Below are 22,541 nucleotides of genomic sequence, written 5' to 3'. Positions count from 1 at the left end.
AAATATGATGTCCTGTTGTATGCACATACCCTACGGTCTATGTTTAGTCAGGAATAAAAAATACCATTTTGTAGATCGCTACACAGTATTCCAAGACTAATGAAAAAATCTGGAGCTTTAAAGTCAGGCTGTCATTGGTTAAATAATCTAATTATTCTTGCATATTTGTTTCAAAAATAAGTTGTCTAATTTACAATGCACTCCATAGTTAACTTGTCAGGGTCAAATCTCTAACCAACCAATCTTGCTCAGTGAATCATGATGTAAACTAATTAAATCCAGAGGCTGGATTTTCAAAGCACAACTGCCTAAGGAACTGGAAGCTTTGGTTACAATTCCGTTTTTTAAATTCATAAATAACATTCAGGCTTCCTAAAAAAACGTTCAAAAGACCGCCACTGAAAAAAATGCTCTCCAACTAGGGGATTTTGCAACACATTGCATCAATGTGTGAATTCATGTGATATTTACAATTAAATCCATGTGTCAAGATTCGACAGCGCTGAAGCTAACCGCTTGTAATCGCACGCTTTATGTGCTAGATGCTGAGAACCGACAGGGTTACATTAGCGATCATGACCTTTTTATCAACACGCTTTCCTGTGTCATTAGTCGCCACATCAAATGGGCCGAATGCACAGGACAGACCTTTTCAACATATAATTAGCACAATGTGGGAGCTATGTTAATTTGACAAGTGCTACTGATGATCATCACTTACTAGTGCAGGCGGCGTCAGGGGGGTCGCTGTCAGCGCGGTAGTAGCCGCTTTGACAAGGGCAAACGCTGGATGCCCTAGAGCTGGCCCGGCTGTTGGAAGGGCACGGCATACAAGAACCCTCGCCCTGTTTGGATTTGAAGGTCCCTGGGGTGCACGCTAAAGAATCATAAAGAAAAGGGTGTGTTACAACATGTCATTTTCAAAAATAAACCTTAATAAAATTTATTTTATTATTGACATTTTTAAAAAATTGTACTAACAGTACTAATAGTACACTAAAGCTAACCTAAAAGATGCTTCTAATTTAATTTATTTTTAGTCAAAAATATTACTGATCATCACTGAATCAACCTAAATACGTTTGGTTACATAAACAAATCCAAATAGATATAGCTCCTTAATGGAATTTTACAGGTTCAATACAAGTTTTTTTTTTTTAAATAAAAAAAGAAAACAAATAGATAAAATAGAATTAAAATAGAGAGTGCTAGAGGTAGAGGGTCAAATAAAGATGGGAGAGATGTGTTTTTAGCCGTTTCTTGAAGATGGCTAAGGACTCAGCTCGGATTGAGTTTGGCAGGTCATTCCACCAGGAGGATTAATTAATTAACCCAATTAATTTTTAAGTGTTGGGTAGTTTTTGTGTTACCCAGTGGCTGGGTCTAATTCATAGATTTTAATATAATTGTAAAAATTAATGGGTAAAATCAACCAATCACGCTGGGTTGAATAAACAACCCAACTTGCTGGGTCAGGTTAGCCTAACATGTGTTCTGTCCTCTATTTACCCAGGCTAAAACTGGGTTTTAAATTAGTGTTATTTAGAGTGAAAGTTCAATCCATTGCCATGATAACGTAATGCCCAAAACTCTAAAACAACCATAAAAATGACAAGAACAACTTTACAGCTCAAATAATCCTCAAGTTTTAACAGAAGACTTAACGTGTTTTTATATTATAAACTTCACATTTCTGCTTCAGAATCCTGCAAAATGGCCCCATTCACTTCCATTGTAAATGCCTTACAGGAACATCGTTGCCATGACAAGATAATGCCTGAAACCCTAAAAAAAGCAAGAAAAAAAAGCTCATAATATACTCATGTTTTAGCAGAAGAATTAACGTGTTTTATATTATAAGCTTCACATTGCCGCTTAAATCAACACTGAACAGATTGGAGCTGAATAATGACACTATTGTCTTTTTAGAGCTGTTTACAGCAGAATTTGGATTTGTCTTGTATTTGATGAAGGTTGAATCATTGATTCCATTATTTTCCTGTTTATTATACCGTGAAGCTGCTTTAAACAATCTCTTGTTGTATAAACCGATTAAGGTGACTTGCCTTGCTTTTAAATCCTCCAGAAATCGGCTTCTATTGTGTGTCGCACCACAACTTTTCTTTTTTCTTTCTTTTTGTAATGGAGGTAATGAGAGGGGTGACAAAATGATTTCTTGTAGAAATTAACATGATCAGTTGTTAGTTGAGCTTAACTTGTATCGAACCTGGAATATTCTTTTAAGGATAACACTTTTCCAGTATTGTGTCGCCACTTCATATCCAAAGTAAAATCTGGGTCATGAACCAGCTGCGAATAAAATATTTTTTCCATCGCAAAAACTGACACACTTAAGAATATAATGCAAAACATTTATAACAAGAATGAATCATCCAAGCTCAGATAAAGTTCGTTTTCTAACCGCACCGTCGAGGCAAACTGTGCTATAATGATGCACTAAAGTCAGTCCGTTTCATTTGGAAGAAAATGGCTGATGTAACAGTCTGGCTGCTTTCTGTTTTTCCTGTAAACAATCCACCACACCCGTGTCTCCTCACAAAACACTGCAGTTAATGGGGAGCATGCCGAGAGATGTGTCCTGCATGTGACACCGCAGGTGAATTATAGCAAATACAGAAAAAAATCATCTTCAGTATTCCTCCCATGACACATATTGCTTCACGGCTAGTGTAATAAGACAGTGGAAAATCTGAGCGAGTTGCCCCTGCTCTCAGCCTTAACACGCGTGGCGTTACGCATTCAGACCGAGCGCGAGAACGAGACAGGAAGAGCTTTGAGAAAGAGAGAGAGAGAGAATATGCCCAACCTGACAGATAAATGTTAACTGGGCTTGGCTGTTTCCTTTCTGTGTGTGTGTGTGTGTGTGTGCCAGTGGGCCTGCGGATTAAAGCTGGAAGGTGATAAAGGAAATTAGACGCACTCTCCATTGGCCACAGCACATCTCACGGCTGTATAGCACTGCCCGGGAGAGTCGTTTATCAGTCCTTTAAGGCAAGCTCTTAACCTTGAACAACCAGATGGAAACAAATGAGCCGCCACATACTGGCAATCTCAAAGGAAGTTCCCCTCTGTCCACCAGTTCCTTCCCAGAGAACAGTCCAGGAGGCCCGTCCAATTCACATTTTATTACTCGGAGCCCACCTCATCATTCGTTCGCACTCCCTCTCTCTCCTCCCCCGCTCTCTCTGTAGTCTATCTTTTAATTTTCCCCATTACTCTCCCAGACTCACGTCGGAGAATTGGTCTCGCCTTCTGCAGAACTATTTGTCTCTGGTATATCGCTCTGTTAGGACCCTATCAGATGTGTCAGTGGAAGCTGTAGGCTGCCGCTGTTGGCAGCTTTGTTCTCTGACACCACTGCAGTCCTCCACCCATTACTGAGACTCTCTCTTCTGTGCTGAGCCCAGATAAGGTCTGACTGTGAATCAGTACGGGCGAATCCTCGCATTGTTCTACAGATTCTGGACTGGCAGCCGATACTAGTCTTGTTGAGCTCCTAAATTCTGGCCTTTTCATATTCACCTAAAAATCCTATTAGCCGTTTTGGCCTTTAACCCCAGAATGCAAAGAGAAATCCAATTAGATAATAGCTTTATAACACTACTTCAAAGCCATATGACTTTCTTTCTTCTATGGAATTCAAATTACAAGTGAATTCATTTAATACAAGTGAACAAAAGAAGCATCATAAAGGTTTCATAAAAGCAGTCAATATGACTACTCACAAAGGATTCCCATTTACATTTATTAAATGGAAAACAGAAAACTAATTTTCATTTTGGGTGAACTATTCATGTAATTGTATATGTGTGTTGTGAGTTGACTTTTGTGTGGACAAATCTGCAAAACCGTCTTTTGGGGATATTTGAAGGCATACTTAATTGATAAAAAAATTAAGAAAATAATGTGTTTTTAAATTAAAAATGCTATGTTTTCTTTGCATATTATTTTTGTGGTGTAGATTTGATAAAACATACACTGTAATTCAAAAGTTTGAGGCTGATAAGATTTTTAAAATATTTTTAACTAAGTCTCTTATTCTTACTGAGATTGCATTTATTTGATAAAAATACAGCAAAGATGGTAAAATTGTGAAATGTTATTTCAATTTAAACTGTTTTCTATTTGACTATATTTTAAAATGTAATTGATTCCAGTGATGGCAAAGCTGAATTACTCCAATTGTTTACCACATATACAAATGAACATGTTTATGATACATAACACTGTCATGTATCGACAAATTTACTTAAAATCTATTTGGAGCCACATGTTAATACAAACTCATTTTAACATAAAAATAGCAAACCACTAGTTCACATTATGAAAAAACTTACCAGAGAAATTCTTTGAACGTCAAGAAGAAGCTACTTAATGTGAAAAATTTAGTTTTGTTATTCAGTGTGAGGTATGTGTGTGCAAAAAATTAGCTTTGCCAGCGACTGCATAAAAAAGGATATAAAACCGCTCTGACCTGCAAGTAACCTTTGCATTGCTTCAGACACATTTTATAATCCATATTGTAGCATCTGCCAGCAAACACTCAAAAGCTTTAACCAGAATCCGCTTTCCTCTGATTTAAAAAGCCGAACACTTACCCTGGCACTGAGTATCTTTCTTAGCCGGCTCAAAGCCCGGCATGCAGGTGCACGCTCCCACGGGAACCATCCATTCTCCATCTCCGTTACAGTACAGCTTTAGAGGGACCGATTCCTCTATGGCGTTTGGCACACAGGCTCCGGCGGCGATGACCAGAGAGGTGGCCTCGGCACCAGTGGCTGTCTCGGGGAAGACAGCGAAGTTGGCAATGGTGGTGGAGCACTTTTTAAAGAAAATCCTGGCCGAGATGAGGGACATGCAGGCACCCAGGTCCTGGAAGGCCAGGTAGAAACCTGCTTTGGAAAGAGGACCGAAGCTCCGTACTTTGGTGTTGACGATTCCGGACTCCAGCAATGAGAAGCTCTCGTCAGGGGCTATGGTGTCCACCTGGGACAAAAAGACGATAGAGAAGTTAAAAGGGTCATATGACGTTGCTAAAAAATAACATTATAATTTCACTTTCACAACGAAAAACACAGCATCTCCATAACATGGTGGCAGCAACAATACTACAGCGAGAATCAAAGTTACGCCTTCTTTCTTTGCGTATACATTTGGGCGGTGTTATGCAAATCTTCCCACATCCTGACGTAGACATGTGGGAGCGTGTTTAAATGAGGCGTTTTAGGAGGACGTGGACGAGTCTTAACTTTTATAAAGAATATCTCTTTGGGTTTGAGACTTTAGTCTTTGCAACTTTAGGGATCTTATGTATTCACGAACAGCTTGTAACACTCCAAAGAGAAAGGAAAACTTTAATACATGTTTGTCCAATCACAGGAATGTGAACTTATTTCTCCATAGATGCATCTAGAAGGGACCCAAATATTCTGTCATCATTTACTTGCCCAAGTCATTCTAAAGGTTACTTTGGTGAATTTTTTTATTTTTTATTTCATGGGTCCATAGTCTATTGTCAATAGTGTAGCAATGTATGAACCACAAAAGTAATTTTCGAACTAGGCAGCTTTCCGAAGGTCAGCGTAACAAATCCACATGATCAACTTGAACCTGTTGTGAAATCTGTGCAAAATCTTTTGTCCTCTTGCAAAAATTCCATTTGTGTTATTTCCTATTAAAATGACTGGATTTTGCCCATAAAAACGTGACCGCATCTTAAACCACTGATGTTCATTAAACAGACAACAATACACTGATATAATATATTCTTTTGTGTTATATAGAAGAGAAAAGTCAAACAGGTTTGGAACGACATGAGTAAATGATGACAATCTCTTTAAATATTTGTTATATTCCCAATTAAATAGTTAAGACAGCACCAGTCACCACAACATTGTAAATTCATCATGCAAAGGCTTAAATTAAAAGAAGTCATCATTCCGGCTGACCTTTACGTAGGGGTTCTCCCTCCATGGCGGGCTGCTTGTTGTGGCCATGTCTCCATCTGATTCATAGTAGAACAGATTAAAGGTCTCCTTACAGGACCCGGGAATATTGGGAATACTGCCACAGTCCCGCACTGAGAACTTGAGCTCCACGTAGACTCGAAGGACTCCTCGACGGGGGATGAAGTCTGTCCGGAGCCAGTTGTTCTGATTGGGCTCCAGTACATTACAGACCTGGTATGTCCTGATGGGGCTCAAGTGGTCATCATATCCACTCACTTCCTCCCACTGAGAAGGGCATAAAATACTGTCACTGATTGCACAATGATTTCTTGAAATGAAATGTTCAATTGAAAAATGTCTTATTGAGTTGTTTGCTTCCAATGAAACTAGCAAACCATGAAACCCAGTGATGCTGTAACTTGTGACTTTCCTTACTCTTTATGTAGTGATTTTTTTTAATATAAAGTTTATATATATAAAGAATGTAACAGTGTTGTCACGAATTCGGTCCATGGACTTCCGTTTATTCACCACCAGAGGTCACCCTTTCCATTACATTGACTCTCGCACAACACAAACTGTTGCATAGCACCCCGGACTACATATCCCATCATTCTTTGCACGATTTGCACACTGCACTGATTGCACTCATTGCACACAGCTGTTTCTAATCACCTCACTCACTATATAACACCCACTCTAACCACCTTTCTCTGCTGAGTATTGTTTAGCCCGTACCCCATTCCGAGTCTCTGTGTTTTCCTTGTTTTGCCTTGCCTTGCCTGTTTTCGCGGTTTCTGATCTTTGCCTGTTTTCCTGGATTTTTCCCTCTCGTCTCGCCCCTGTGATTCTGTCTGCCGATCGGTGACCTACGCTAGCCCTGGGACTATTCTTGTGTTTTGCCCGCCATATACCTGTTTGCCATTGTTTGACCCTGCCTGTTTACCACGTCTCTTTAATAAAGCCTGCAGATGGATCCACACGTCTCACGTCTCGTCAGCCCCGTTACAGAATACTCAGCCCAACAAGGATCCAGCGGCTTTTCCAGAGGACTCTGGCCAGGTATGGACCCAGTCACCCAGCTACTACATCTTCGGCAAGGAGGTCTTTCTATTGAGGAGTATGTTCAACGGTTCTGTGTGCTATCTAATCAAGTTCCTCTGTATGATGAAATTTTGTTTAAAGACTTGTTGCTGTTTCTAATCACCTCACTCACTATATAACACCCACTCTAACCACCTTTCTCTGCTGAGTATTGTTTAGCCCGTACCCCGTTCCGAGTCTCTGTGTTTTCCTTGTTTTGCCTTGCCTTGCCTGTTTTCGCGGTTTCTGATCTTTGCCTGTTTTCCTGGATTTTTCCCTCTCGTCTCGCCCCTGTGATTCTGTCTGCCGATCGGTGACCTACGCTAGCCCTGGGACTATTCTTGTGTTTTGCCCACCATATACCTGTTTGCCATTGTTTGACCCTGCCTGTTTACCACGTCTCTTTAATAAAGCCTGCAGATGGATCCACACGTCTCACGTCTCGTCAGCCCCGTTACAAGTGTCCTGACCAGGTGCAATTTAATAAAGCTATCTTCACTGTTAACTTGAGTTTTTCTCTCAATAAGCTGTGGCCATGACAGGACAGTTCATATTTCTCCACATAATTGTATATGTCAGTGACGTAGCACTTTTGCGTGTGTCTGGATCTATTCACTTGTGCAAAAATAAATGCAGTTCAATGACTTGAATTTTTTTATGACCATGTTGTAGTTTCTGAATTAAAATGTATTTTGATATTATAAAGTCAAACATGTCAGGATGATACAACTGTCCTGACATAATGATCGATCAATCAATCAATCAATCAATCAATCAATCAATCAATATTTGCATTTTCTTGAAAAGAGAACCTTTTTAAGTCGTTTGACATAATCTTGTATTATTATTCCTTAGGAAAAAATACTGCTACTTAATATAAAAAAAAAAATGTGGTGCAATCAACAGGCAGAAACATACAGAAAAATAAAATCAACACAAAACAGAAAATTATATCATAGAGAGGACCTTCAAAAATGTGTGTCAATGTCAATGAGTCTCTTCAAATGTCAGATAATTTGACCTTTTTTAGGAAAGGTTCTGGTTGTAAAATGTCAAGTGGTGCGACTCTCAAAAAAGCACATCTGCATTAAGAATTCATATTTGTTAACACAAAAAGGTTTACCTTTTTGCCTTAAATTACTGAAATGAAAATAACAATTGAGATTTGTACACTCGCATGTATTCCAAGTTAAGAAAATATTACTTTTTACATTGCACATGCCAATTTTAGAGTCATAACATTTAAAACTTTCTTGAAAATGGTATAGAGACATTCTTTGTCATTGACACAACATATTTTCAGACTGACTTTGAAATCATGCCACATTTCTTGTTTACTATGTACTGACAAATTATCATTGGAAGTGTCACATCATGTCTGGTTAGGACACAGTGTCACACAAAACCTAAAAATCCTAAAATGATCAGGATCTATGGATCGTTACTAAGACAATACCTAAGTTGTGCCTCAAAGCAGCACTAATGGAAGTAGGAATAATGAACGACTCAAATGCTCAATTAAATTCATGTCGGTCGTTAGGGTAAATAGAAATGGTTTCTCAAAGGTGACATTTGGGTTGCCTGAACTTCTCACAACACAATTAAGAGGCATCGCAGTGAGGGGTAGCATGTGTTTATCTCCAGGTGTGAAGGAACACATTACTTATGATGATGCACGGCTTTTGAGATGCCAGACATCGAGCGCCAGCCTGCGGAAAGGGCTGAGCTGCTTAAGATTGTTGCCATGGCAACCCATCATTTCCATTGACTGACTTCGCATGCACATTCCAAAGACAAATCATACTACGGGAGAGAGTGGATTTGGGTGGGGGTGTCAGGCTTAAGGTCAGACTCGCTGTGGTTAATTTCTTCACCAGTCACAAGTGTAAAATAAACCGCTGCTTGCAAACAGACAGGTTGTGAGCGATCGTTCTTGTTAATGGCCACCCTTTATTTGTCTCGTCAATGCATGGGTTGATTAATATCCACCCTTTTGGACATTTACAAACAGGAAAACGCTATAACTCACCCCGCTTTCTGGATAGGTGGTCCACGCCAGCTCTGTAGTAGCCCATCTGCTGTCCATAAGAGTCTCTGCAAAACAAGCAATCAATGAGGTTCCGGCAACAGCATCCTCCATTCCAAACACAACAGAGCATTAGTGCGCTAAAAACTGTAATTTAAACGGGAACATATCAAAGCACTTCACTCATTTGAATTCCCCGCATAGTCTGCGGAAGGCCTAATCACTGTTTTCACTCCGCACACTAATAATGTGATCCACATTTATCTACCCACTCCAGCTCTGGCCTGTGGCTGATCTGAGAACAGATCCTGTTGCGTACCGCAGGGATGCTCGCAGCACAGTGACATTCTGCATCCCAGGCACTCGCTGTTCTCTAAATACACTCCGATCAGTGGAGCAAATCTGCATGAGCCAGCTTCCGCAAATTAACCGCACATACGAATGTTTTATTCACTTTGTAAGTCAGCGTTCGATGAAGCCGAGCGCTCACTTCAAATTAATGTTACACGCACACATCTGCGAGCAAATCCGTGGAATATTTAGAGCAGACCATCAATTTAGCTGATTAAGGCCCCGGCAAATAAGCATATGGCAAACGTACACATGGCGTTTATGTGGATTGTACACCTCGCTTTTACAGCAATCTGTGTAAATCACAGCGCTGAGAGTTTAGAGAGTTAATTGTGTGATGAAAAAGCTGTAAGGGCATCTCGCCGCGTGAAATATTCATAAAATCGGAAGGAAGTTCTTTTGATGCTTTGATCAATTCCTTATGACCGCATTCAGTCTTTCCTTAAGGCTCTTTGCATCTGTGCATTTGGCTGCATTGTGGAAAACAACGTCACGATACTTATTTTTACACAAAGCAGCTCATCGCAGTCTATTTCACACAAATGAGTGTACAGGATGTTCTTTGAAACTTTGTTTTGTACAGTCAGCAGATGTACAAAACGCCTCATGATTCTTTAAAATCTTTTGTAACTCCACTATTATCAGAACGTAAGACAATACAGAAAAACAAACAACATTTAGTGGCAGTTGTAAGGAGTAAAATAGGAATAGTGCTTATTTGTTTTATTAAAATAAGTATGTTAACATGCAATATTTGATTTCAGTCGGACTGTAAATGCTTTAAAGGGTTAGTTCACCCAAAATGGAAATTCTGTCATTAATTACTCACCCTCTTGTCGTTTCACACCCGTAAACTTCATTCCTCTTCCGAACACAAATGAAGATCTTTTTGATGAAATCCAAGAGCTTTCCAAGGCAGCAAAACAACTTACACATTCAAAGTCCAGAATGGTAGAAAATAAATCGTTAAAGTACTCCATGTGACTCCAGTGGTTTAACCTCAGTTTTATTAAGTGGTCTTCCGCCATTTTGGAGAGTACCCAAGAGCGTAATCGACGTAATCAGCGTTGTTTACGTTCGGGGGGAGAAAGCGCCCGCATGAACGTAATCTGTGTAATCAGCGCTGTTTACGCTTGGGGGGAAAGTGTGCGTATGCATTGTGATACTCTCTAAAATGGCGGAAGACGTAACTCGGGGGAGAAGAATTGTTGAATAAATTGGTATTTTTGTTTTCTTTGCGCTCAAAAAGTATTGTTTAATAAGTATAAGTTGAGCCACTGATGTCACATGGACTGTTTTACTGATGTCCTTACTACGTTTCTGGACCTGGGAACATTACAGTTGCGTTGCTGTCTATGCAGGGTCTGAGAGCTCTCACATTTCATCAAAAATATCTTAATTTGTGTTCCGAAGATGAATGAAGGTCTTACGGGTTTGGAACGACATGAGGGCGAGTAATTAATGACAGAATTTTCATTTTTGGGTGAACTATTCCTTTAAGGAATGTTCTCACCGATAATGATGGCTATAACAATAACTAACACTATAAAGTTTTAATAATCACTCTAATTCAATGAGAATGGGAAGTTTGCACCACAATGACAACAACACAGAGGAACAATATCGTTGGAAACATGTTTTTTTTTTTTTTTTTTTGCTGATAAATCATAAACTATTAACAGCCAAACAGAATCCACTTGATTTTAAAGAGTTTGAGCATTTCAGTCGGCACATGCCATAACTGAAGTGCGCCATTAGAATAAAGAGAATATTATTGTGCTTGACATGGACGAAAATATAGTTAACGTTATAGTCATCTTTAAAGTTATGGTTCTTGATAAGAATGGACCTCTAGTCCAAATGAAATCATGCAAATCCAGTTTTTGCAAAATTGGACTAAAGGTGTGCTCACATTTATCATTTTTCAGTGAGTTTTTCATGTCATTTCAAAATTCAGTAATTTCAACAGGAATCCACGCAATTTGCAATTTCACACGATGATGAAATATTTCCACATGCATATTCTGTATGGTCACAGACATTTCATCAATGTGACTGCACCTTAACAGTCCTATTTATGCGACTGTAGCTTGGCTTCATCCAGAATGTGTACACGTTAATCTGACTGCAATTGGACTTGCTGTTGTAAGTTTACAGTACTGACGTGCAATGAATGCAACACAAGCATGGTATGCTACTGGTCTGTACTGATTATTCGTATGCATTGTGTCATATGTACTTGGAAACACAGATTAAGGGGCCATTCACACGAAAAGTGTTTTTGTATTTAACAGCGTGAGATGTAGTGTAGTAGAATGAACAAAAGCAACGTACAGAGATACATTTTTTCGTGCCATGCAAGACACTGCAAAAGATGCAATACACAGCGGTAAAATGTGTCTAGTGCTATGAAAAACAATGGAAAAGCAGCGCAGAGGAATGCAAAAAATAAATAAATAAAACTGTAGCTTGATGACTGTGCATGTAAAATAAGAAAGTGTTATTATCTTGTAATAAAACTGTAATGACAAAAACTGTCACCCTGTTTTAGACCACAGTAATGATACTAACTAACAGGGTCAAATCATGTATGGTTTGTTTTATATTTAGACACCATAGTGCCTGGAAGGCTTCTGACAGATGGACTGACTTGACACAGGGGACCCTGGATGTAGCCTTACACTTTTCCTCTTGTCATGAGGTGCTTGGCCCACTTGACCTCCATTGGAAATGTAACTAATGTAGTCTGCTAAGAAACCTGCTCGGAAACTAGGCCTATGAGTCAAACACCTAGAGTATGTCACACACACACACACACACACACACACACACACACACGCATGTTGTGTTTCCATGTTTTATGGGGACATTCCATAGGCGTAATGGTTTTTATACTGTACAAACTGTATGCGCTATTGCCCTACACCAACCCTACCCCTAAAGCTACCCCTCACAGGAAACTTTGTGCATTTTTACTTTCTCAAAAAAACTCATTCTGTGTGATTTATAAGCTTGTTTCCTCATGGGGACCTCAAAAATGTCCCCACAAGGTCAAAATTTACTAGTATTACTATCCTTGTGGGGACATTTGGTCCCCATAACGTGATAAATACCAGGTACACACACACACACACACACACACACACACACACACACACACACACACACACACACACTATCGATTGAGATCCTCACACTGAAAGCGATGAAGAATCGAGGTAGTCATGGCCAAGGTGAAGGAGTATCTGGCTCCACTGTAGTTAAGGATTATTGGGACATGACCGAGGTACATAATGAAGTCAGCTATGCATAATACCAAACAAAATCCTGCCGTGAGACTGTAATTTTGTAACAAAGAACAATCTTGTTTTTGCCAAGCAGCAATTTGTTTTGAATATGAAATTAATAATTCTCAAGCATTAAATTACAAGGAGAAAGAGAGACTAATTGCTTGTATGCATTTTTGTTAAATATGCAAACAACAAATTTTACAAATGTAAAAATATATTTATTTACATTTTCAGGGCTAGAAAATATGAAGGGGACAGTAACATATTCGTTAGAGTCCTTAACAAGAATGTAGTGTGAAGTCAACAAACCTCAAAGGTATCAATAGATTTTCCGAAACCACACCTAGGCTGAATATTGGCACGTTTCACCTCACTACTGTTTTCAAAAAACAACTGGCTTGGATTTAATTTCGAAATGCATTGTTACTTTGAAGCGACTTCGTTTTCTCACCTAGTATATAGTCCTTTGAACAGCTGTGATCATGCAAGCCAATTATCATGTGTGGCAATTACACTGAAGTGATGCTGCTATCATCACTGTCTGGGTGACTTAAAAGCCTTTAGGGTGAAATGTGTCACACCAGAGCAACAGGGGGCTTTCAGCAGTCCTAAACCATGTGTTACAAGCAGCACAAAGCACATCTGAAAATCTAACAACTATATGGGATTTTTAATACAGCAATGATAGTACACTGTCATTCACAAGTCTCTACATTTCCAATCAAATTAAAGAGATGATTGGATGTATAAAAGCACCTTAGTTTTAACAATTACTATTAGATTTGGATTAGTCTACGGTTTTACAGTTTGCTATATTAACAAAGGCATGGAGCATGTGGACAACATCATCGTCTGTATCAATACATGGACATGCCATAACACAAACACCTCACTGGTCTGTGTAAAGCTTCCACACATGGAATAAAACATTTCCCCAAAACTGACCTTCGGAAACTAGATTTATTCAGAATAATGGGAAACAATTGCAGTAATGATTCAGAAACGGACACATTGAGCCCTGGTAATGATTATATGAACCCTAAAATCAGACAGTCATCCAGTAAAGGCTACACCTAAACGGACGTAATCTCTTCTCTCTTTTCATTTATTCACTTTAAACGCCATAAAATATTGTACATTTGCAGCCGTTTGCATATTCATCTACATCCCTGCCCTACGAATAAAAGGCAAAATCGCACCAAGACTATTTAAGTTTTCGTCAAACGAGAAGTTTTCGAGCCAGTACAGCCTGCGCGGTCTGTAGATCACAAGCTTTAGTTAGGTACAGATTTGTGTTATTACACATTCTGTTGAATTCATAAAAGGAATAGCCAACCGATGACCGTATAACAGCAGCTTGGATACCGAGTAGCCCTGTAACAAAGAGCTTTTACACTTACCCTCTACAGCGAGAATAACGGGTACCCAAAGGCTGTATAATAACAGCGAATAATCCATTGTCATGAAGCTTGAGGTTGCAACATGAATAGCTTTTTGTCTATATGACACCTGGACAGAAAGTCTCGTTAAATCTCAGCATTCATGGACTGGAGGAGCGAATTCACGCCTTGAGAAATTTCAGACTGGGAAAAAATGCTCAGCTCCTCTTGCTGTGGTTGTCTTCACGTCTTTCATTCACAACTGTTCGCACTACGGAATCCACGGACGATCTCATTCGTGAGCGCGGTCTATCATGCTCTTCTACATGTGTGGCATCATCCTCATCCTCAGTGTGAAAGAAGCTTGTTGATTCTCTGTGACTGCACGGAGGAGTGTCAGTTGCGAGAAAGGATGGGGGGCGAAAGCTCTATTGGTCCCAAGGCAAAACCCTGCGGGATACCGCTGATAACTTACAGACCAAGTACTCCCCCACGTTCTTTTATTTATGCATTTCATTATTTGTTTTAGAGAAGTGTTAAATAGACGTGTAACTCTTTTATTGTATATGCCACTATAAGGCAAAACACAGCTCCAGAATCCCCATAAACCGAGATGTGGCGAATTGCTAATGTGTGGGCATTCTTTGATGCACAGCGCCACTCACTGTTTGTTTACTGCAGGAATTGGTGTACTGTAGTTAAAAAGGGAGTGACTTGGCAAATGGCCACCACTAGGATATTTGTGTAACAGTCACCCAACACCAATAATAAATCCAGCTTTCTGCTGATTAAATAATCGGCTTCATGTTGACAGGAAGGTTATGGGATACTGTAAACAATCTTCAAAGCTGTACATTAGTGATATCATGCACAGTGCTGACTATTACTTCAGAAATGTAATCTGGTACTTATTACACAACAGTTTTTTTTATTACATATAATCCAGTCTGGTTACCACTCACTTAATTGTGATCTACAGTAACTTATTTATTTAGCTTCACATGCACAATCTTATACTTATTTGAAAAGACAAACACAGATAGAGGAAAATATTCCTTAAACTACACTATCAGCACACAGTTTCTTTCATTATCTACATGTTTTCACGAAAGCCTAATCACTGATTTTGAAGTGTATTATAAATACCAATTAACACTCATCAAGTAACAATTAAATTAAATTAAACAACAGTAGGACTAGTAAAAAATAGTCTTTTGTGATGGTAATAACTAAGCCAATTTTAGACAACAAGGATTGCAACAATGTATAATTTACCATACAACAATGTATAATTGATCCTATATTCCATTTCAAGTAATCACAACCAACTTGGGACGTAGAGAAATCTCTCTCTATATAAAAAAAAAATAGGATGAATTTAGTATGTTTTGTTTAGATTTTGTCTTTGGTTAATTTGGTAACACTTTAGAATAGGGAACACTTATTCACTATTAACTATGACTTTTCCCTCAATAAATTCCTAATTTGCTGCTTATTAATAGTTAGTAAGGTAGTTGTTAAATTTAGGTATTGGGTAGGATTAGGGATGTAGAATAAGGTCATACAGAATAAGGCATTAATATGTGCTTAATTAGTACTAATAAATGGCTAATATTCTAGTAATATGCATGCTAATAAGCAACTAGTTAAGAAACCCTAAAATAAAGTGTTACCCATTTTTGTAATGATTAAATAATTGTATTGATTCATTTGAGCATTTAATTATGGAATTATCTATAAAAGTGTAAACTGAGAGTTCACACTTTTAAAAAACATGTTCTTATTCCCTTGTTGCTGCTAATAAAAGAAACTTCTTAAGAGATACTTTCAGAATGCATTCCAATTTCCCCCTTTTTCTTGCGAAATCCTTTGTTTGGTCTTAACACCTCAACTTGCTGAGGAGTGCTGTGATTACTTCAGTCTGAAGTAATCACAACCACAAAGAACATGATATAATCTCTGGGAAAATATATGATTCATACTCTGAAATAAAACTCGGCAGAAGAACTACAGCATTTTAACCTAATCATTGCATCATGGAATCTGGGAATTTAGGGGAGATCATTCAGAGATTTGCAGTAAACAGAACGCAACTCAGACTCTTGAGGGAAACAGCTTCGATCTTCGGGTAAGACAATCTTTGATGATGCAACTATTACCTGGTTCAGAGAATGCTCAAATCTCAGGGATTTGGTAACGTCTGATCATCTGATATAGTCGTGATTTCACCTGCAAATGCTGAAAGACATCGATCAAAATATAACGCAGTGTGCAACATAAATTCAGACCTTGTAATACACGCAAGACTTCAAATCCTCGGCCATCCTCACATCTGTTTCAAGCGGCGGATGTCAACAGGAGCTTGTTTTTTAATGTTTGGACAGTTAGCCACTGGCAGAGGTTGGCTGGGGAACAGAAGACAGGAAGAAGAGAGAAAGATGAAGGAGAACAGAGGGAGGGTGCCGGAGGGCCAGGCGCCGAGTCAATACAGTAAGCTGACAGAGGTGGATAAAGCACTCTCCCTGTGTGGCTCGCTTTCAAGACACTGCTGAAATATAGAGCCACTTGGGCTGCACGGGTGCAATAGACTGGCATGGTGATGAAAACAGCTTTCAGTTTGTCACTGAGCCTGCGAATCACAGGAATATCGAGCTTTCTCAGAAACCAGGAGTAGAGCTGGTAAATACAGTCGCAAAGGCCACTCTTCTCTTCGGCTCTGAAGTTGGCAAACTATGAGCAGATAATGGCTATTTATTCAGTCGTTTAAGTATTTGATAATTACAGAAGCAACATACCGTAGCTGCGACCTACTTCCTCTCCATTCAAAACACCTCATCGCACACTTTGTTTTCCTTTCTTTGTGAAGATCATCAAGGCCTCACTGACCCCAATTATGATTTAAGGGCTAGGCAATGACAAGAACGAAACACTGACTTGAAACACATCATGGGTGCAGTAAATGTTTAGAGAGATTTTAGAATGCCCTGACCTCATTCCTCAAGAATGTTTTCCATTAATAAGTTCATTTATTGAAATGCTCTACTTTTTGAGCTTAAACAGTTTAATTGCTTCTAATTATTTTTATGTATTTTTTAAGGAGGCACAAATACTAAGTGCACCTTTAAAAATATGAAATCAAGCTCATACATTCAGGGCGATATATATATATTTGTGCTTTTCTGCTATTTTAATATTTTAAAAAGGTGCACAGGTGTTTAAAATAATGTCCACTCACATTAGATGATTCCAGTTATATCAGTAGACCAATAAAAGTTGTTTTATTGCCTCCTGCTGTCCGCCATGTTGAGATCACATGACCAACATCCAAACCACTAGGTGTCAGTATAAGTCCAAGACCATCATTGCAACAATAAACAGACAAAAGGTTAAAAAATAGTATTTTTTTTCACACACACATCTATCGTTTCACTTCAGAACACTTAAAATGTCAGTACTATGAAAAACGAACTTCGCGATTGTTAAAAATGTGTGTAGTATGAATGAAATCCAACATATGGCAAAACGTAAGTATTTTAGTAAATTGGCAGCTAATTCGTATGATCCATTCGTACCTTTCCATATGTATGTTTTTGAACAATCCCATTTGTACATTATTTTATGATCTGTTTATGTCCCACTGATGGTTAGGTTTTGGGTTGGGCTTAGGGGCAAAGCTTAAGGATTATTTTTTTCCCCCAAAAAGGTATGTTTTTATACAAAACTCTTAATATAGTTTGTTTACTCATGAGATGGGTTTGAATCCGCTTATTATCATTGTCATGTGACTTACGGCATCAGTTGTGTTGCTTCACTGCCCTTCACAACTCACGCCTCATGAGATGGTAAATTGTCCATCAGATGTACACGCCAAAATCTCATCTGGGTACTTTTCGCCTGCTGTTATATGAAATCCATAAATTCAGACATACTATACATTTTACATATGTTTCACCTACTATATAGTAAAGGCTGTGTTCCATTCATGGGACTTGCAATTTTTGCAAAGCAGTATTACTAAATTCATTAAATATGCAAATTTGCATGACTGTATACATTATATTAGTCACTGAGTAGGTTTCAAGTCTTTTACATTCATTAAACAAATATTCAGTCACACTTTTCTGCGGTTTGGAGCAGCCTCTGTCATCTGTGCTTAGATGACTGTCATGAGAGCCGCACACCAGTAAACAATTGTCAGGTTTCAAGGCAGGGGTGGTGATTTTGGATTAGTTTTGGTCCTCTCCTGCCGAATGAGATTTGATGGATATCTTATATCGGCACCATGAGACACGTCATACAAATGAGTCCAAGGAAGATTATGTGAATCTCTTTATCGCCCAGTTTTCTACCTTAGGAACGGATACCTTAACTAGACAACAAAAATGAAGCGAAAACATTTCCATTTGGATTTTTTTTTTCAGCTATACTTTTTCATTGGGAGACAATCTCAATAAGGAATATTGATGATTCAGCACATTTTTTTGTTTGCTGTTTTTGCTTCATGGTTTACCGCCATTATTCATTTGCTGCCCGTTTTTAATCTCCAGTGGGCTGACTCAGAATTCATTTTCCATTTGGAGAGTGTTCCCCCTGTCTGCACTTGTCCGTAGCATTGATTAAGTAGGTCCTTGTGGAGAGGAAATTATAAAAAAACACTTTTTTACACTGTATTTTCACTAATCTACCCTGTGCGGGAATTTGAATGAAGTTTCGCTTAGTTCAAGTGGGATTACGGTTTGAGTTTTGTGATCCCTGTGGCTTCTCACAGCAGTCTTCACATTTAAATTAAATTTGCAGGAATTTTTGGTGAATAATCAGGGTTTGTCTAAAACTCTGACTGAAAATAAAACATCTGGAAATACATTACCATTCAAAAGTTTGGGGACAGTATAAGACATGTTCATAAAAAGTCAGCAAGGCTGCATTTATTGGTTTATAAAAAAACAGTAATTTTGTGAAAATATCATTACAATTGAAAATGTTTGTCTTATATTTTAATAGATTTAAAAAAGTAATTTATTCCTGTGATGGAAAGCTGAATGTTCAGCATCATTACTCCAGTCTTCAGTGTCACATGATTCCTCAGAAGTCATTCAGGATAATTCGGTGCTCAAGAAGCATTTCTTACATTAATTTGGAAAACAGTTTTGCTACTTAATATTTCTGTGGAAACTTTAATAATTTTGTTTATGAATAGAAAGTTCAAAAGAACAGCATTTATTTAAAATATATTTTTGTATCAATGTAATAGTCATTTCTGATACGTTTAATGCATCCTTAATGAATAATAGTATTTATTTCTTTAAAAAAACTCTTCCTGACCCCAAACTTTTGAATGGTAGAGACACTGCAAAATAAATCATAGTGAATGTACTAGGCCAATTACTAAAATGGAAGCAATTGAATCTGCACTGACATTTAAAAGCAGTTTCATGATTATTGAGATGATTGAATTTCACGTGGCACAAAACCAATTGCTTAATTTTTGATAGATTTGATTTGTTGTTCCAGCTGAGTAAAAAGTTTCTCTGTACATTGTCCAATAACAACATTATAAATTAACCAACCAATATCTTTCTGAACTAATAATTGTCCCTAAGACTGATTAGTTTTTTCTGTTGTTTAGCTATAAACAGTAAGTACTGAGACAGCCTTGGAGCATTTTCCTAATGCAGTGTTCAAAGATTTCCTTTTTCCATTCTTCATGGGTTCACAGCTGCCTTTTTTAAATTTTAATATCACCCAAAAAACTATTTTTATGGAAGATTTCATTATAACCAAATCCCCAAGCACCAGTAACTGGCACAGGCCCTTCTCTTTTCAATTTTTTTTAAACATACAGTCGGTTTATTAAACTAAATCCCAGTACTGAACAGGTGCAACTCAATAACTAAGGTGCAATTCAGTGCCATTGATCAATTTTCCTGTCTTCTGTGTTCCCATTTGCTATTTATTCAGTGTGAGACTGCATTGTTTTGAGACATTTTCACCGAATTGGCAACAGCTGGTATAAATACTAAATTATCCAAATCCGTGTCTCCTTCTATCCTTGAACCTATTTTAACGTTGCCTCTGCGAGCCTTCCTCAAAGGCACCATCGTAGTTTTCAATCAATTAAAGCTGTAGATCAAACACTAAGCAGGGTCTGGCATTGCTTGACTGTGTGTCTTTTTGGAGTGGGCTCAGATAACAGTGTGAATGAAAACCAGCTTACCGGGGGGGCTGGGTAGGGAATATTTACCGAGGTTGTTCTATATGACTGCCACACACTCACAAACTATCCAGGGAAATAAAAACTGGCTTCACCATAACACAGACTCCAGCAGAAGCACAAGCTGACATACGATATTTGGACCCTCGCATACAAAAACAAACCATATAATGGTCTTCATGACTTCCATGTGCATATTTGAAACTCTAGTCCCCTCGACAAAGGGGTGGGCTCCTTCAATTTGCCTGTAATTGTTTACGTGTAAATTGTTTACAGAGTTGTTTCCCATAAAGACAGACTGACATCCATTTTGAGCCTGCCAGTGAACCCACATCTGGGTAAAACTTCAGAAAAGCACTGAAATCTGATCTTCTTTCAAAGGTAGAGGCGAAAGGTTCCCTCTGCCCGCTCTGAGTCCTGTCAGTTTCAACGTCGATTCCCCTTTGCACGTAATACCTGTAGTAGAGTCATTAGATGCTAATTTAAGCTTGAGTAAATATTACTAGGTCAGTGCGTTCCCTTGGGCCAACAGTTTGCATTAATGAATTATATGTCACCCACTTGGCTGTATGGACACATCTCGTTCCATTAAGCCCGATATTAATCCGTAGAATGGCTACAACCCAAATGGAAGCCCTTGTATGTGGTGCCAGAGGCCGATTCAATGGCGGTGCCAGGGCTCAGAGACAAGTACAATAAATAAAGCCTTGTAAGTGCATCGTAAAAATCACTTATCCTCATTTTGCGGTGGGCCAAGCTATGCTAGACGGCAATCAACAAACATTTGGTCAGCAGGAAATTGCTCAAATCTGTATGTAATATTCAGATTAAAGCAAGAATTCCTCCCACATGTTGCTCTCTGATAAGGGTTGTTGTCTTTCCGAGAAGGACGCACAATGTGCCTTGCAATTCAATCTGTTCAGAATTAGAAGACCACATGGGAGAGAAAAATAATAAATTTGATCTTTTTTTAATATCTTAATAGGTTCTCCTAGATGACAAAGAGATTAATTGGAAAGCAAATGGATACTTCTGAGAAGGATTTTCTTCGGAGAAAAAGCAGCTAGTATTATCACGTGACTCTAAAATAGGCTTTTAGAAGAGATCCCAACACTGCAAACTTTGATATAAGATCTATACAAGATATACATTTATACTCCTATTGTTTGTTAGCGATTGTCTCGTGTGCTTATCTATTTATTACTTGTAAAAATCGTTTTCAAGTTAACATCTAAATGAAACTAAAATGAGAGCTCTTCTCCTGAGCTATGAAAGAGCAACTGTGGAGAAAGACTTAGGGCTCATAAAACCTAAAAACATAATAGCGTTTAGTTATAATGCATCTGGTTACTGGTCACACCGTGTTCATGTTACATAGTTTTTCTTTTATAAGAGAAATGCAAAACTTTGACTGCTTTTGGAATTTCAGTGGTAATCAGGTTTCCAACCCTATGCTTGGTGTGCTTTATACAGTGTATGATACGGCAACAATCAATAAATTTTTATGATAACCAATCAGGAACAAATCAAAACTTTAGACTTAACAAGTGAGAACAAATGCACCAGATAAACAGCTGAATGTTGTTGATAGGCCAGGAGGGTCTTCAGTAGGGTCTGTTTGATCTTTAACTAATTTCTGATTAGTCTGACTAGTCTCCACTTATATATTAGCCTATTATTGGTCTAAGCCGAGGTGTTGCTCACAAATTATAATTATTATGACGTAGTTTGGCCATATTAAAATACACTAGGAAGTTTGATAAAATCTTGTGCAAGGTAGACATCTAGTGGTCTTCCATCAGCGTGAAGTAAAATGAAGTAAATCAAATGAATACACTTTAAACTATCGAAAAGTATATTATTTTAAAAATAAGTATTGCATACGGAGGAAAAGTCGCAGTACACACATAAAGTAGCCTACTAAATATTTTGTATGCATATAGGCTATATTTGCATTATATAAATGCATTCTGGAGTTGAATCGCATTTAGGTTCCTAATAAAAGAAACGTACAGCAGCAGTTGTAATACTTAACTACCTCCACAATACTTTCAACGTGAATGTGACACGAGTTGCCTTCACTTACAGGGTTTTAGGGAAACTGCTCCCTGCAGCTCTCGCAGAACAAACAGCACATTCATAGGCAGCAGTCAGTCAGTCAGCAGTATAATATCTCTGGAGAATTTACTTCTCTTTCTCTCTGAATGTCACATTTGTTCAAACGCGCCTCAT

The 22,541-nt window shown here is 38.3% G+C and overlaps 1 protein-coding gene across 1 annotated transcript in view; it reads right to left on the bottom strand.

Annotated features, from left to right (window-relative positions):
* Window positions 1–14,436, bottom strand: part of ephb3a (eph receptor B3a) — a 35,488-nt gene extending 21,052 nt beyond the window's left edge. Inside the window, exons 1-5 of the mRNA XM_016478154.1 lie at window positions 14,120–14,436; window positions 9,082–9,146; window positions 5,970–6,254; window positions 4,620–5,007; window positions 722–877 (exon numbers count right to left, since the gene is read on the bottom strand). Of these exons, the coding sequence (XP_016333640.1) occupies window positions 722–877; window positions 4,620–5,007; window positions 5,970–6,254; window positions 9,082–9,146; window positions 14,120–14,183 (958 nt within the window). The 5' untranslated portion in view covers window positions 14,184–14,436. The remainder of the gene's footprint in view (window positions 1–721; window positions 878–4,619; window positions 5,008–5,969; window positions 6,255–9,081; window positions 9,147–14,119) is intronic.
* Between the last annotated feature and the right edge of the window lie 8,105 nt (window positions 14,437–22,541).

This window comes from Sinocyclocheilus anshuiensis, unplaced genomic scaffold (genome assembly GCF_001515605.1).
Source record: "Sinocyclocheilus anshuiensis isolate Anshui unplaced genomic scaffold, SAMN03320099.WGS_v1.1 scaffold436, whole genome shotgun sequence".
In the NCBI taxonomy this organism is placed as follows: Eukaryota; Metazoa; Chordata; class Actinopteri; order Cypriniformes; family Cyprinidae; genus Sinocyclocheilus; species Sinocyclocheilus anshuiensis.
This window is presented reverse-complemented; position numbering and strand designations above follow the sequence as displayed.